The 17,920-nt window shown below is 48.4% G+C and overlaps 1 protein-coding gene across 1 annotated transcript in view; it reads left to right on the forward strand.

Moving 5' to 3' along the window:
• The window catches only part of PSEN1 (presenilin 1), a 126,189-nt gene that overhangs the window by 21,955 nt on the left and 86,314 nt on the right, over nt 1–17,920 (forward strand). Inside the window, exon 3 of the mRNA XM_075330797.1 lies at nt 8,094–8,221. Coding sequence (XP_075186912.1) covers nt 8,138–8,221 — 84 coding nt within the window. The 5' untranslated portion in view covers nt 8,094–8,137. The remainder of the gene's footprint in view (nt 1–8,093; nt 8,222–17,920) is intronic.

Raw genomic sequence — 17,920 nt, forward strand, 5'->3', positions numbered from 1 at the left:
GCATGACGCGTCCACATCATACACACTCGCCGGCACTGAGGTCCTGCACAGGCACACTACAATACTTTGATCTGCCCTGAGCAGCGCAGATCAAAGTGCGCCTGTGCAGGAGGACCTCAGTGTCGGCGAGTGTGTATGATGTGGACGCGTCATGCACACAGGCTTCAGAAGACAGAGGAGCAAGATGGCCGAGAGAGGAGGCGCCGGTCCCGGAGAACATCACCGCCCACCGGGCCAACCAGCACCGCAGCGACCGGTTTAGGTGAGTATTATAAAGTGTTTATGTTCTCACAGCGGCCTGCACTCTTATATACAGCATGTTAGAATTGTGTATATAAGAGCCCACTGGTGGTGGCCGCAGCTTATAGGCCATAAAACTGGTGACAGGTTCCCTTTTTAAGTATTTTATTTATTTTCTTTTTAAAATCCATTCAGCACTAGTGGTTTTTCAAGGAAAAATTGTGGCAAAGAAGGGAATTTTGTTTACTTACCGTAAATTCCTTTTCTTCTAGCTCCAATTGGGAGACCCAGACAGTGGGTGTATAGCTACTGCCTCTGGAGGCCGCACAAAGAACTACACTTAAAAGTGTAAGGCCCCTCCCCTTCTGGCTATACACCCTCCCGTAGGAGTACGGATTCCTCAGTTTTAGTACCAAAGCAAGAAGGAGGAAAGCCAATAACAGTTTCAAAAACAAATTCAATCCGATAACAAGATCGGAGAACTTAAGAAACAACATGAACAACATGTGCACCCGAAAAACGAAACCCTAAGAACAAATAGGGCGGGTGCTGGGTCTCCCAATTGGAGCTAGAAGAAAAGGAATTTACGGTAAGTAAACAAAATTCCCTTCTTCTTTTTCGCTCCTAATTGGGAGACCCAGACAGTGGGACGTCCAAAAGCAGTCCCTGGGTGGGTAAAAAGATACCACATGAACGGGCTGTCAGACAGCCTCTTCCTACAGGTGGGCCACCGCCGCCTGAAGGACCTGTCTACCTAGGCTGGCATCTGCCGAAGCGTAGGTATGCACTTGATAGTGTTTGGTAAACGTGTGCAGACTCGACCAGGTAGCCGCCTGGCACACTTGCTGAGCCGTAGCCTGATGCCGCAATGCCCAGGACGCACCCACGGCTCTGGTAGAATGGGCCTTCAGTCCAGATGGAATCGGAAGCCCAGCAGAACGGTATGTGTGAAGAATTGGTTCCTTGATCCACCGCGCCAGGGTGGATTTGGAAGCTTGCGATCCCTTATGCTGACCAGCGACTAGGACAAAGAGCGCATCAGAACGGCGTAGGGACGCCGTGCGAGAAATGTAAATCCTGAGTGCTCTCACCAGGTCCAACAGATGTAAACCCTTTTCAAATTGGTGAACTGGATGCGGACACAAAGATGGCAAAGTGATATCCTGATTGAGATGAAAGGAAGAAACCACCTTGGGAGAAAACTCTGGAATTGGACGCAGTACTACCTTGTCTTGGTGAAACACCAGGAAGGGAGATTTGCAAGATAACGCCGCTAGCTCGGACACTCTTCGAAGAGACGTGACCGCCACAAGAAAAACTACCTTTTGTGAAAGCCGAGAAAGGGAAACCTCTTTCAAAGGCTCGAAAGGCGGCTTCTGGAGAGCAATGAGAACCTTGTTCAGATCCCAGGGTTCCAATGGCCGTCTGTAAGGAGGAACGATATGACAAACTCCTTGGAGAAACGTGCGTACTTTAGAAAGCCGTGCCAAGCGCTTCTGAAAGAATACGGATAGCGCGGAGACTTGACCCTTAAGAGAGCTAAGCGACAAACCTTTTTCCAACCCAGACTGCAGGAAGGAAAGAAAAATTGGCAATGCAAATGGCCAGGGAGAAAACCCTTGAGCCAAGCACCACGCTAAGAATATCTTCCACGTCCTGTGATAGATCTTAGCTGAGGATGGTTTTCTAGCCTGTCTCATTGTGGCAACAACTTCATGAGATAAACCTGAGGCCGCTAGGATCCAGGACTCAATGGCCACACAGTCAGGTTCAGGGCCGCAGAATTCAGATGGAAAAACGGCCCTTGAGACAGCAAATCTGGACGGTCTGGTAGTGTCCACGGTTGGCCTACCGTGAGATGCCACAGATCCGGGTACCACGACCTTCTTGGCCAATCTGGAGCGACGAGTATGGCTCGATGGCAGTCGGACCTGATTTTCCGGAGAACTCTGGGTAACAATGCTAGAGGTGGGAACACATAGGGGAGTCGGAATTGCGACCAATCCCGAACCAAGGCGTCTGCCGCCAGTGCTCGGTGATCGTGAGACCGTGCCATGAAAACTGGGACCTTGTTGTTGTGCCGTGACGCCATCAGATCGACGTCCGGCGTCCCCCAGCGGCAACAGATCTGCTGAAACACGTCCGGGTGAAGGGACCATTCTCCTGCGTCCATGCCCTGGCGACTGAGAAAGTCTGCTTCCCAGTTTTCCACGCCTGGGATGTGAACTGCGGATATGGTGGACGCTCTGCTTTCCACCCACGTCAAAATCCGCTGGACTTCTTGAAAAGCTTGGCGACTGCGTGTTCCCCCTTGGTGGTTGATGTACGCCACCGCCGTGGAATTGTCCGACTGAATCCGAATCTGCTTGCCTTCCAGCCATTGTTGGAAGGCTCGCAGGGCAAGATAGATTGCTCTGATTTCCAGAACATTGATCTGCAGGGTGGACTCTTCCTGAGTCCACGTCCCCTGAGCCCTGTGGTGGAGAAACACCGCTCCCCACCCTGATAGGCTCGCATCCGTCGTGACCACTGCCCAGGACGGGGGAAGGAACGACTTTCCCTGTGACAATGAGGTGGGGAGAAGCCACCAACGCAGAGAGTCCTTGGCAGTCTGAGAGAGGGAGACAGTCCTGTCGAGGGACGTCGATTTCCCATCCCATTGGCGTAGAATGTCCCATTGTAGAGGGCGCAGATGAAACTGCGCGAACGGGACTGCCTCCATTGCTGCTACCATCTTTCCTAGGAAATGCATGAGGCGCCTCAGTGAGTGCGACTGGCTCTGAAGGAGAGATTGCACTCCAGTCCGTAGCGAGCACTGCTTGTCCAGTGGAAGCTTCACTATCGCTGAGAGAGTATGAAACTCCATGCCAAGATAAGTCAGAGATTGGGTCGGGGTTAGATGAGACTTTGGAAAGTTGATAATCCACCCGAAACTCTGGAGAGTGTCTAGTGCCACCTTCAGACTGTGCTGGCATGCCTCTTGAGAGGGTGCCTTTATAAGCAGGTCGTCTAGATACGGGATGACCGAGTGACCCTGCGAGTGCAGAACAGCTACTACTGCTGCCATGACTTTGGTGAAGACCCGGGGGGCTGTTGCCAGACCGAAAGGTAACGCTACGAACTGCAGGTGTTCGTCGTGTATGACGAAGCGTAGGAAACGCTGATGCTCTGGTGCAATCGGCACGTGGAGATACGCATCTTTGATATCTATTGATGCTAGAAAATCTCCTTGAGACATTGAGGCTATGACGGAGCGTAGGGATTCCATCCGGAACCTCCTGACTTTTACGTGTCTGTTGAGCAACTTTAGATCCAGGACGGGTCGATACGATCCGTCCTTTTTTGGGACCACAAACAGATTGGAGTAAAAACCGTGACCTTGTTCCTGAAGAGGGACGGAGGTCACCACTCCTTCCGCCTTTAGAGCGGCCACCGCCTGCAACAGAGCATCGGCTCGGTCTGGTGGTGGAGAAGTTCTGAAGAAACGAGTTGGCGGACGAGAACTGAACTCTATCCTGTACCCGTGAGACAGAATATCCCTCACCCAACGGTCTTTGACGCGTGACAGCCAAATGTCGCCAAAGTGGGAAAGCCTCCCACCGACCGCGGGTGTGGGAATCGGAGACTGCAAGTCAGGAGGACGCCGTCTTGGCAACGGTTCCTCCGGCTGTCCTTTTTGAGCGTGACTGAGACCTCCAAGAATCTGAGCGTCTCTGGTCTTTTTGAGTCTTTTTTGACGAGGCGAACTGGGACCTGCCCGGTCCTCGAAAGGACCGATAACCAGACTGACCCTTCCTCTGTTGGGGTTTGTTTTGTCTGTGTTGCGGTAAGGATGAGTCCTTACCCTTGGAGTGTTTGATGATTTCATCCAAACGCTCTCCAAACAATCGGTCACGAGAAAAAGGCAAATTGGTTAAGCACTTCTTGGAATGAGAATCTGCTTTCCAATGTCTCAACCACAGGGCCCTACGCAAAACAACGGAGTTGGCTGACGCCACTGCCGTGCGGCTTGTAGCGTCAAGAACAGCATTAATCGCGTACGACGCGAATGCCGCCATTTGCGAGGTCAATGGTGCTACCTGCGGGGCAAATGCACGTGTGACTGAGTCGACTTGCGCAAGCCCGGCTGAGATAGCTTGGAGTGCCCATACGGCCGCAAAAGATGGCGCTAATGACGCTCCAATCGCTTCATAGATGGATTTCAGCCAGAGCTCCATCTGCCTGTCAGTGGCATCTTTAAGTGCCGCTCCATCTTCAACTGCAACCAAGGATCTAGCTGCAAGCCTGGAAATTGGAGGATCCACTTTTGGACACTGGGTCCAACCCTTGACCACCTCAGGGGGAAAAGGATAGCGTGTATCTTTAAGCCGTTTAGAAAAACGCCTTTCAGGATAAGCGTGGGGTTTCTGGATTGCGTCTCTAAAGTCAGCGTGGTCCAGAAAAGTGCTTAATGTACGCTTAGGGTATCTGAAATGGATTCTCTCGTGCTGCGAAGCTGACTCCTCTACAAGAGGAGCTGGTGGGGAAATATTTAACATCTTATTGATGTTAAATATAAGATCATTAACTATGGCGTCACCATCTGGTGTATCTAGATTGAGAGCGGTCCCAGGATCAGAATCTTGATCAGTTACGTCCGCCTCATCACCCATAGATTCATCTCGCTGGGATCCTGACCATTGAGATGAATGTGAAGGCCCGTCATAGCGAGCCCGCTTAGGCTGCCCGGGGCCATCGTCCGAGTCAGAGTCTTCACCCTGAGGTGTATGTGCCCGTCCCGGAGCTTGGAGGTAACTCAGCTGAGGGGGACCAGGGGGCAATGATTGCACAGTGTCCGTGGCCTGAAGTACAGGCCTAGCTCGCAATGTGTCAAGAATTTGTGACATAGTGAGAGACATTCTGTCAGCAAAAGCTGCAAACTCAGTTCCTGTCACCTGGACAGCATTCACAGGTGGTACACCCTGGGTCACGTCCAGCAGAGGTCCCGACTGTGCAAGCGCCGCAGGGGCCGAGCACTGCACACAATGGGGGTCCGTGGAGCCTGCCGGTAGAAAAGTCCCACATGCGGTGCAGGAAGCATATAATGTCTGTGCCTTGGCACCCTTGCGTTTTACGGACGACATGCTGCTGGCTCTCTGCAATGTGAGAGAGTCTATAGCCAAAGGGCGACCAGCGCTATGCAATACAAAGTATTTGTAGAAACAAAATACTAAGAATACTACTGGCACAAGAGGGGGTGAGCCCTGAGGGCTGCTTACCGCCCGCTGAATAGCGGGTAAGAGGCGCAGAATTCCTTGTCTGGGTCTCCCCGGCTCCCCTCTGCAGCTCAGCGTGTCAGCAGGAATGGCTGCCGGCGTCTGTGGAGAGGGGCGGTCCGTGGGAGTTCCTAAACAAAAGTGCGGGAAACAGTGTCCCCTCTGTGCCGATTGTGAGGGCTGGAATATGTCCCTCGGCGCTGATGCACTGACCAGCGTCCCGCCCCTCTCCTGACTGGCAGGTGTGGGGGCGGGAACGAACGGAAGCAGGCCGCAAAAGCCGGGGACTCGAGTTATCAGCGCGGCCGCCGTAAAAGCGCGGCCCGCGCTGAAGTCCCCGGCGCACCACAAGTGCCAGCCGCGCCGCAGTCCCAGCGGCCGGCGCGACCGATTCCCAGAAGTGTGCCTGCTTCAGCGAAGCTGAATGAGGCCATGGCACAAGCGCCGCAGCGCTGATGTCCCCGGCGCACTACAACACCCAGCATGCTGCGGTGTGAGCGCCAAATGCACGGGGACACAGAGTACCTTGAGGAAGCAGGGCCATGTCCCTGATGTACTCCGCTCCATCCAGCATCTTCTCCAGGGGCTGTAGATGGAGCACGGTCTCAGTGCCTGGAGACCAGTAAATCCCACTTCACCCAGAGCCCTGTAAAAAGGGATGGGGAAGGAATCAGCATGTGGGCTCCTGCCGCCGTACCCGCAATGGGTACCTCAACCTTACAAACACCTCCGACATACAGTGGGGTGAGAAGGGAGCATGCTGGGAGCCCTGTATGGGCCCTCTTTTCTTCCATCCGACAGTCAGCAGCTGCTGCTGACTAAAAACAATGGAGCTATGCGTGCGTGTCTGACCTCCTGCGCACAAAGCTAAAACTGAGGAATCCGTACTCCTACGGGAGGGTGTATAGCCAGAAGGGGAGGGGCCTTACACTTTTAAGTGTAGTTCTTTGTGCGGCCTCCAGAGGCAGTAGCTATACACCCACTGTCTGGGTCTCCCAATTAGGAGCGAAAAAGAAATACAGTATTTTTCGCTTTATAAGACACACCTGATTATAAGACGCACCCCCAAATTTGGTGAAGGAAAAGGGAGTTTTTTTTTTATGTTAAATATGGTCCATCTTATAATGCCAGTGTCCGTTTAACAAATCATATAGAGTATATGTCCCTCATGGCCCCCTTAATCTGGATATGACCCCCCTTATATTGAATATAGTCCCCTATTGCTGGCACACGTCCCCCTGTGCTGCCCATGGCCACCTATGGATGGCACACCTCCCCCTGTGTTTGATATGGCCCCCTATGGATGGCACACCTCCCCTTGTGTTAGATATGGCCCCCATGCTGCTGCCCATGGTAAAAGAAAAAACACTTTTCTGATCTTCTCCAGTGTTGTCTTCCCTCATGTCTCCCTTCGTGCTGCTGAGCTCCTGCACTTCCTGGTTCTCGGTGCTGGTCATGTGATCGGCACAGCAGAGTGACATCATCTCTGCATGCCTGATCACAGCGGCAGCAGGGAGACCGGGGAGACACGCTGGAGGAGGTAAATAAAGAGTTTTTTATTTTACTATGGGCAGCAGAATGGAGGCCATATCTAACACAGGGCGGCCATGTGCCATCAAAGGGGGTCTCAGGCACATATAATATGCGCTGCTCCCCCAGCCCATCACCGCGGTGCGGTTTCAGCACCACGGTGATGGACAGCGGCAGTGCATATTATATGAGCGGGAGCAGGAGATCTCCCACTACCTCCTGCAGCCTTCACTAGCCTCCAGCACCGCTCCAGAGCTGCCCCCATCTCCCCTCGGCCCTGCAGTATATAATCCGTATATTCGGATTATAAGATGCACCCCCTACTTTCCCCCAAAATTTGGGGGAACAAAAGTGCGTCTTATAAAGCGAAAAATACGGTACTTAAAAAAGACACCCAGGCATCTTGTATTGTACAATGTACAGGATTTTCAGAGAGAAAACACTAGAAGAATGGTCGGGGCACTTCTTTAGGCCACTTGGTGTCTTTGGAAACTTAAAGAAGTTAAGACCCTCTAAAGAATGAACAAATAACAAATAAGTTGTTCTTCAATTTTACAGATGCACATTCTTGTCAGCGCTTTCTGGGCATATTTTTCAGGCAGGTATCGGAGTGGACCCACCTGAAAAAATGTCAGTGTGAACATGTCCTTCATTGGCTGTTGCAGCGCCGCTTTGTTTTTAAAGGGGTTGCCCTTATTTAGGGATTTGTTTTGTTTCCTTATATGCATGTATCTTGGGGGTAAAAATCATTTTTGTAATTTAGTTCTATTAAAACGTTTTGCACTGTTTGTCTACTGTGGCCTCAATATTGCACACTGTGTGTTGCTGGCTGCCGATTGAGATATCTGAGCATCCATCAGTGAGCTCACTATTATTGTCTGATGGGAAGTTTGTAAATTTATCTGAGGAGCTCAGAAAAAGACGAAGTTGAATATGCAAGTAAACATAGAGAATGATTATGCATGCATTTAAGGAAAAAAGATGTCTTCAGAGGTGGACATCCCCTGCTTTAGAATGTTTGTGTGTTCTTTGACTGATTTGAGCGTTTTTTTGTATTTTTCTCTACAGATTTAATAACAGATTTGAATATCGTTTCTTTGCCCTGAGTCCGAATGACTGAATTATCTGCATCACTTACTCAGCTGCAGCAGGGACTGGCCCCGGAAGATTTTGCCGACAGTCACGCTGCGAACATGGTATCCACGTTTCTTACCTTTTTATATAGATATATTGTAGCTTTGCTTATAATGGCATGAATTTATACCTGTATTTTTATTATATTTAATCAATGCTTCTGGTATTTGTGACAAATACAATTTCTTTACAGCAGGACCGTACACTACTGAATGTAGGGTTCCTTCGCATTCGCCATCAATGTGTGACTTGTGGGTTCTGACACTTGATAGTTTCTGCCGATTTCTTCAGATGTCATCTTTGAGACATGACTGCCTGGCCTGAGGATAGTGAAAATACATAACATAAAACCATTTACTCTAAATCTATTCCAATTCGCCTTTAATTTTTTTTCATGTTTAAAAGTCCTAATGCTGACTTATCACTTACTGTCCACTGTCCGCTCCTCTTTACTCTGTTGCACTCCGCATCTTTAGCCTTTTCACTATAGGGAAGGACTTGCCATATTCAGATCTTGTAAGGTCCTGACATCAAGACGGGCGAACCAACCTCTCCCCATGCAGTGACCTCCGAGCAGCGGGGCAGTTACTTACTATTACTTACTAATTACTTAGATTATGGGGTCATGCCTTCTCATTGAGCACTACTTCTCATCAGCCGTAGGCGATTTTAATTCTTTATTAGCAGTTTCCTATCAGCCCATATATTGGAGTTTTTTTCTGCAACGAGGGTCATTAGAGTAGACAGGAAACCAACATTTAAGAGATACGCCTTGTTGTTGGCTGTTGGGCTCACATAGAAGACCATGACCTAGGACATACACCTAGCTTTCTGACACTGGGTACTACCTTACAACTCTAAATCCTTTAGTAAACTTCAGATTTCATGATGTTTTGCACACAGTCAAGGCACCCAGTGCCAGAGGCAGCAAAACAACTATAAACAAATATTCTCCACCATATATGACTGTAGGTTCTGTGTTCTTTCCATTGTAGGCCTTATCCCGTTTCGGTAAACAGTAGAATGGTGTGCTTTACCAAAAAGCTTTATCTTGGGGAGACTGTGCTTCCCAGAAGGATTTTGGTTACTCATGTACATTTTGGCAAATTGCAGCCTAGATTTTTTTTTTTTTTGTCTGTGTCAGCAGTGGGGTCCTCCTGGGTCTCCTCCATAGCGTTTCATTTCATTCCAATGTCGACTGATAGTACGCTCTGACACTGATGCACCCTGAGCCTGCAGGATAGGTTGAATTTCTTTGGAACTTGATTGGGGCGGTTTATCCACCACCCGGACTATCCTGCATTGCAACCTTTATCAGTTTTTCTCTGCTGTCCACGTCAAAGAGATTAGCTACAGTGCCAATAGTTTTTAAACTTCTTGATTTTATGAGCAAAGGTACATCAAGATTTGGACTTGGAGATGAACTTAAAATTAGAGATGAGCCGTGGAAATTCGGTTTGGCGGGGTCAGCTGAACTGTAAATTAAGATTGGTTTGGGACCCGAACTTGACCTGAACCCTAATGGAAGTCACTAACTGGGCAGTTTGGGTCTCCACCCACATGCAGCCATCCTCGCAGGTCACTGAACGGCATTAGGTTGAGGAACAAGTGTTGACTAGTGATGGGCGATCCCGAACTGTAAAGTTCGATGTCCGTGCACAAACCCCGAACATGGACTTCTCAGGAAAGTCCTTATTACTGCTTCCAAGTCTGCTCATTAGATCTCATGCATATTCACGGCTTCCCCTGCACACCTACTGTGGCAGTGTCTGTGATTGGTTGCCATCACCTTAACTGTCTGGGTCACTGGAGTGGAGTGTAAAAAATAAATAGGAAAAAATGGCACAAGGTCCCCCATATTTTGATACCCAGCGCAGATACAGCTGAAAGCTGCATCCTCCAGCTGTCTGGTATTCTTAGGCTGGGGACCTCCATGGTTATTGGGCCGTCCCCAGCCTAAAAGTAGCAGTCCACAGTCGTCCCAGAATTGACCCATCCATTAGATGCGCCGATTCTGGTGCTTTACCTGGCTCATCCAGATTTAACCTAGTGAAGTGGCAATCAGGGTAATATAAGGGGTTAATGACAGCTATGATTTCTCAAAAAAAATCACATCTGCCATCATGCCCAATGTGAATAATTACTAACTAAAGCAGGCTTTACATGCTGCGACATTACTAGCGATAGCACCACGTTGGTGGTGCGTCACGGGGTGATCGCTGCCGTAGCGAACAATATCGCTATGGCAGCATTACACGCAATTACCTCTTCAGACGTCACTATGGCCACCGAACAATCTCTCCTTTTAAGGGTAGGTTCGTGCGGCGTCACACAGCGGCCACCCAATAGAATCGGAGGGGTGGAGATGAGCGGGCCGAACATCCCGCCCACCTCCTTCCTTTCGCTTAGCAGGAGGCCGCAGGTACGCTGTTGTTAGTCGTTCCTGCGGTGTCACACACAGCGATGTGTGCTGCCGCAGGAACGACAAACAACCTGCGTCTTGCTACAGCAACGATAATTTGGATTAGAACGACGTGTCAACAATCAACGATTAGGTGAGTAATTTTGATCATTAGCGGTCGTTCGTACGTTTCACACGCAACGACGTCGCTAACAAGGCCGGATGTGCGTCACGAATTCCGTGACCCCAACGACATCTCGTTAGTGATGTCGGTGCATGTAAAGCCCCCTTTAGCTACTAATTGTGTAAGTAAAAAGAAATAAACATAAAACACAGAGAGAAATCCTTTATTTAGAGAAATAACACAAAAATCCACACGCTCTTTCTCCAATTTATTAACCCCAAAACACTCCTACAGGTCTGACTTAATCCACACCACGACAATCTCAGCTCTGCTGTGTCTGAGGTTGTCGTGCGTGGTTACATCAAAAAATGCGATTTAATCACTGTGGCGTCAGAAAAACACTGACTGATCCTCAGCTGTGAGTGGTGAAGTCAGTTATCTCTCCTGAGGTCACAGCTGGCTGTTCCCATGTTACCCCAGCTGTGACCTCAGGTGATCTGACTTCAGGTGAACTCAGTGGCTGGAATGTATTCATTTTTTTTTTTTATTAATTTTATTTATTTATTTATTTTTTAAAGTCTCTGGCCGGACCAGCCAAAACCCAAACATCTGCAGGTTTGCCCCTCTCTAGTCTTGGCGTCACATAGCTGCGATCTTACGACACATACTGTCCTCCAAGGCTTGGAAGAGGTTGGAGATGCGGCGTCTGAAAGTGAGGCAGCCGGAGAGGCAAACAATTATTTGAGTATTATTATTTTTTTACCATCTTAAGTTTGTAACTATGAGTTGTAAGTAAGTCAGGGGTCTGCCTGTGTTGTAAAGTAAATGGCAGTGTTTAAATCCCAGAAAAACAAGTCCTCGAGCAACTGTTTTCTATTTGCTTTTCCACTATAGAAATTGCTAGCATATTCCTTGGTTACTCCATCGGAACTTTTTTTTTTTTTTGTGTGTGTGTGTAAAACTTCTTTTCTGTTCATTTATTCCACTTCAGGTTTTGAAAAACGGTCTGATCCTGAGCTTAAATAAATTAAATAAATAAATAAATCTGAAATGAAATCTGCTTAAAACTAGACACAAGATATAAATAAAACTATTCCCAAAAGTTCAACAACTTTTTTTTTACCCCTTCACGACCGGCCGATTTTTCGCTTTCCGTTTTTTTTTCTTTTCTCGCCATTCTTCTTCTGAGAGACGTAACTTTTTTATTTTTCAGTCAATATGGTCATGTGAGGGCTCATTTTCTTGCAGGACAAGTTGTACCTTTAAATGAAACCATAAGTTTTACCATATATATACCAATTTCCAAATTCAGAAAAATGGCAAAAACAAAGTGCGATAGCACTATTGTTTTTGAGATATTTTATTCACGGTGTTCACTATATGGTAAAACTGATGTGTGGGTGTGATGCCTCAGGTCAGTGCGAGTTCGTAGACCTCAAACATGCATAGGTTTACTTTTATATAAGGGGTTAAAAAAAAAAAAAAAGTTGTGGCGACAAAAAAAGTCATTATGGCGTTTGGAATTTTTTTGCCGCTACGCAGTTTACTGATCAGATTAATTTATTTTATATTTTGATAGATGGGGCGTTTCTGAACGCGGCGATACCAAATGTGTGTATATTTATTTATTTATTTTTGACCCTTTAATTTTCCATGGGGCAAAAGGGGGGTGATTTGAACTTTTTTAGTTTTTTTTTGTTATTTTTTAATTTTTTAAAACTTTTTTTTTTTTACTTTTTTTATTTTACTAGTCCCCCTAGGCGGCTACATGGATCAGCAATCCGATCGCTCTGCCATATCTGCTGATCACAGCTACGCAGCTGTAACAGCAGATATGCTCACTTTCTGCTTCACTCGGCTCCAGGCCGAGTGAAACTGAAAGCAATTCATGTGTAGTACAGGAGCCATCACATGACCCTGTGCTACCATGACAACCACCAGAAGTCACGTGATCATGTCACGTGACTTCCGGTATCGGGCGGTAAGTAAAACTTTACCGCCGATGCCGTTATAATGGCGCTGTCACATATTGATGAATGGGTTAAACGGCACGAGCAGATAACGATTCTGCTCGTGCCTAGCAGGCACACATCTCAGCTGTGAAAATCAGCTGAGATATGTGCCGATCGCGGCAATATGCCGGCGGCAAACCGTGGGCAGTAACATTATGACCGCTAGGACGTAATATTACTGGCCGCGGCCATTAAGGGGTTAAAACTACTTTAAGAACCCAAAAACTCCCCAAAAAGTAGCGTTTCGTGAAGAGGGTTCCAATCCAACGCTCCTTGTTTTTGACGACCACAAAAGGAAAAAAAATTCCTGTGTGCACACGGCCTTACGTTTTTTATTGACCATTGCTGGATAGTACACTTGAATACACAATGGTAGAAGTGTAGTATAGTATATTCTTGCCCACAAGTGAAGTCATCGGCTTAGTTAAAGGTGTTGTCCACTGCTAGGACAACCTCTTCTTCTTATTCCCGGTTCACCCCAGGGTTTTATTACTTTACCCGATATGTCAGGTCTGGCAGTTTGCATGGTAGAGGGCATCATAGCAAGTCTCCGGAAGTCACGTGGGTTAATCCTTTTCATACCTCTGCATCCAATTAAGTCCTCCACACTCCTGGGCATGCATCAGTTCTCTGTCGTGTCACTAGCTATGAGGGGTGGGATGTTGCCTCCAGAGGTTGGAGCTAGTGCTGGTGTTTGCTCTGGCCGTGTTTTGCATTCTAAAGGGTGCTTTACACGCTGCGACATCGCTAGTGATGTCGTGCGCGATAGCACCCGCCCCCGTCGTTTGGGCGACATGTGAACGCTGCCGTAGCGAACAATATCGCTACGACAGCGTCACACGCACATACCTGTTCAGTGACGTTGTTGTTGCTGCCGAACAATCCCTCCTTCAAGGGGGAGGTGCGTTCGGCGTCATAGCGACGTCACAAAACGGCCACCCAAAAGCAGAGGAGGGGCGGAGATGAGCGGCCGGAACATGCCGCCCACCTCCTTCCTTCCTCATTGCCGGTGGACGCAGGTAAGGAGATGTTCGTCGTTCCTGCGTTGTCACACATAGCGATGTGTGATGCCGCAGGAACGAAGAACAACCAGCGGCATGCACCACCAACGATATTATGAAAAGGAGCGACGTGTCAACGATCAACGATTTTTGCCGTTTTTGCGATCATTGATCGTCGCTCCTAGCTGTCACACGCTGCGATGTCGCTAACGACGCCGGATGTGCGTCACTAACACCGTGACCCCGACGATATATCGTTAGCAATGTTGCAGTGTGTAAAGCACCTTTAAGAGACTCACTTCAGGTTGAGGCATTGCTGGGAGGCGAGGCGCCGTCGCTCCTTGCGATTAGGCGGTGCAGGGGTCCCAGGATGCCAGATCCTCTAGTGTCAACCCAGCCACCCCGCTATTGTCACCTGGGAAGGGCTCTGCTAAAGTCCCCCTAGCAGGACCGGAAGGTGGGTGAAAAGTACCACAGCACCTAAGGGTGTATAGTTGTGTGATGGCTAGCTTACAGTGTGTCAGGCAAACCTGCAGTGCGATCATCCCATCACTACCTTGGCATTACACCATACTCTCATGCCGCACCGGCGGTGTCCAGGATCTCAGTGTCGGACTCGCATGAGGTTGTGACGTCACGTAAGCCCCGCATCCAGTCAGTGCCGGCTTCTGTCTCCTCACTTTCACACCAAAAAAGTTAATCAACAGTAAGTGAGCGCAACAATTTCCTCCTTCGTAAAGGTGCCCTTTATCACGTACTTGGCGACCCCTGAAATGACCGGTGGTCGGACACGTCCATCACTAACTTTTCTTATTGAAAAAATAAACTGCACATGCGCTGTTTTCCTGTGCACAATATTTATCAGTAATGGTTGCTCATCTTCCAATTGATAAGTTAGGTATAGATAAAGTTTGTGTAAATTGTACAGACTGTGACCGTTTCCAAGATATTTAACAAATAATGTTTAGGAAAAAAATGGATATCCCTACGTTCAGCAGTTCTGCTGATTGTAGACATTGCAACCAAAGATCAGAACAGCAAAAGAAAAAAAAAATAAAGAAAATATATTAATATTATCCTCATCAAACGATTATCTGCAGCCGCTCTGTATTCTCAGGTCGGATGTACATTACTCAGTTGGGCTGTGGTTAATAAATAACTAGTGAGCGATCTCCTTGCCCGTCTGTTATCAGAGGCTGGGTCTTTTGCTCTCTGTGACTTCCTCACAAACCACATGGTACAAATATGTCGGAGGACGAGGAGTCCATACCACTGCTTGTGCTGCAGCCTGTGAGTATCAGAAGGTAGAAATATGCTATGCTGCCCCTATGTGCACACATTACGCTATAAGAACACCGCTGTTAAACATTCAAGAAGAGCTTGAAACATATGTAACTTTTTTTTTGCATAAATTTGCAATAGAAAGTTGAGTAATGCAAACACCTGTTTTCTTCTAGATCTCAGTGCTGTTTGCAGTAATTTTTGTTCTTTTTATTCATTTTACTGGTTTTGTTTCTGGTGCATTTATTTGTAAGAAACCTATTATTGAAATATTTGTCACAAAGGTCCAGTACTGCGCTGCAATTGTAATTTAAGTCCAACGTAAAAATGTAATTTTATCATTTTAGTTTTTAAAAATCAATTGTTCTTGATGTTGGTAGCAGTGATTACAGTTGAGCGAGTATCTAACTATTCATACTCTCTATACTCATAACAAGTACTGTGCAATCCTCGTGTACTCATTCCGAAGAGTGTGTACAATGCAAGTCAATGAGGAAAAACTGGCAAATTAACGAGTAACCCAAATGCCGCACTGTTCATGCGAGTAGTGTATAGCGAGGAATTCATTCAGGTTACTCGTTACATTGCGAGTATTCCCCATTGACGTGCATTGCACACACTATTCGGAATGAATACGCGAGTATTCGACAGTACTCGTTATGATTACAGCGAGTACAAATAGTTAGGTACTCGCTCATCTCTAGCAGTGATTCGTATTGAAAATTGCATGTTTTATACCGCCTGTACACGTGGTTCTTTTATTACATATATGGGCTGTTTTAACAAGCTAGAGTATTATTCCATAAAGGTAAGGATGGTAAAGTCACACGAAGACCAGTGTACACCTTTTTAAATTATCGCCTGACTATATAAATTTACATTTCAAGATTTTTAAGTCTATGCAAAACCTCACAACATTGTGTCGGTATGTTATATCCTATGTGAAAACGGTTACCCACCTGTAGTAATACTAATATACCGTATTTTCTTTATCATTCCTTTGGGAGACCCAGACCATGGGTGCTTAGCTTCTACCTCCGGAGGACACACAAAGTACTACACTTAAAAGTGTAGCTCCTCCCCCTGAGCTTATACACCCCCTGGTGAGAAGACCCAGCCAGTTTATCGCTTTGTGTTCAGGAGGCATACATCCACACATGCATTCTCATATGATTTTTTCCTTTTGGAGCGAGATTGAAGAAGTGCGGGTCCACGTCTGGACCCCCGGCATGTCCCTTCTCACCCCACTGTGTCGGCGGTGTTGTAAGGTTGATTCCTAGGCTGGAGCCTTACGTGCCGTGCTCCTTCACCATCCCTCCTGGGCTCTGGCTTGAAGTGGGAGCCAGCACGGTCTCCATGCTTGACAGGAGACCGGTCTCCATCCGCAGCCCTTCAGGACCCTGCTGGACCGGAGCACTCATCCCCAGGGACTTGGCCCTGCGTCTCAGCAAGCTAAGTACCTGAGACATTTAGATTTCGGGGTCCCTGTACTTTATTGTTGGGGGAGAGTGTGCTTATTGTGTTTACTGACATTTCCGGCGGGTTCTCTAGCTGTCGCTTGAGAACTGCGCCGATGGTGCCTGCGCGTCGGCCGCACCGCTCAAATTTAGGCCCCGGCTTCGCGGGAGGCCTAGTTTCTGTTTCACTGCCCTCGCATGTCACTCATGCAGAGGGACAGGCTCGGCTCCTCCCGGCGGCCGTTCTGTACAGGGGAGGGACACTCCCCACTGCAGTGTGTGTCCCCTCCCCTGTAGGTCTCTATGGCCCTCCAGATCCCGCTCCTCAAGCAGGTCCCGCCCCCTCTCTTCGCTCCGGCGGCCATTTTCTCAGCGTTCTCTCTGCGATCAGTCATTGCAGCGCTGGTCTGCAGCATCTCTGCTGAGGTGCTGTGCTTGGGGGTCCGGGCTTCGGGATCTGGAGGGCACACACCGCTCCAGCGGTCTGGTAAGCCACAACCGGTCTCCGGTTGTGGACCTCTGTATATACTCTCTGGGGTTCATTCTCTGGCAGAACTCCAACAGCATGTCTCACACGAGGAGCAAGGCCCCAAAGCTTTATGCTGTATGCGCTGCATGTAAGCTCCTGCTGCCTGAACCGAGCACCTTCCCACATTGTGATGCCTGCTCTAACTTGGCGGTGCCACAGCCTGGAGTCTCACCCCCAGTGGTTTCTCAGGCTGCTGCTGCTCCTGCTCCTGTGGCTGAACCCCCGGCTTGGGTAGAATCCTTTTCTAGGTCTATCTCCCAGTCTTTTGCTGAGTCCATGGGACTTCTGTCCAGGACTTTGCTGAATATGCATCAGCCCCCCTCACAGGGTGCCTCTGCTGCTAGGGCTCTCTCAGGACCGGAGCTCACAGAGGATTCATCATCAGGTCCCAGACCCCGTCCTCCTAAGAAGAGACGTAGGGTTCCCTCTCCCTCCTCCTCCCGTGGCTCTGATTCCAGAGCTGACTCGCAGGATGAGGAGGATGCCTTTACAGGGGGCTCGGAGGCTAACTCCATGTGCCCCATTGATCTGTCCGAAAGTGACTCAGATCTTAGTGACTTGATTGCTTCTATTAATTCTGTACTGGATCTCAATCCGCCAGAATCAGAGGAGCAACCCTCTCTAGCAGAAAAGCACCAGTTTACCTTGCCTAAGAGAGCAAAGAGTGTGTTTTTTAACCACTCCAGTTTTCAGGCCGCTGTGACCAAGCCCAGGGCCTGTCCTGACAGACGCTTCCCAAAGCGTGGTTCTGATGACCGTTTTCCCTTTCCACCTGAGGTGGTCAAGGAGTGGGCTCAGTCCCCAAAAGTAGACCCTCCGGTGTCTAGGCTCGCAGCCCGGACCGTTGTGTCGGTGGCTGATGGCACTTCCCTTAAGGATTCCACTGACTGCCAGATTGACCTTCTGGCCAAATCCGTGTATGAAGCGGCGTGGGCCGCGTTTTCTCCGACTTTTGC

Source organism: Anomaloglossus baeobatrachus, chromosome 12, assembly GCF_048569485.1.
Source record: "Anomaloglossus baeobatrachus isolate aAnoBae1 chromosome 12, aAnoBae1.hap1, whole genome shotgun sequence".
Classification (NCBI taxonomy): domain Eukaryota; kingdom Metazoa; phylum Chordata; class Amphibia; order Anura; family Aromobatidae; genus Anomaloglossus; species Anomaloglossus baeobatrachus.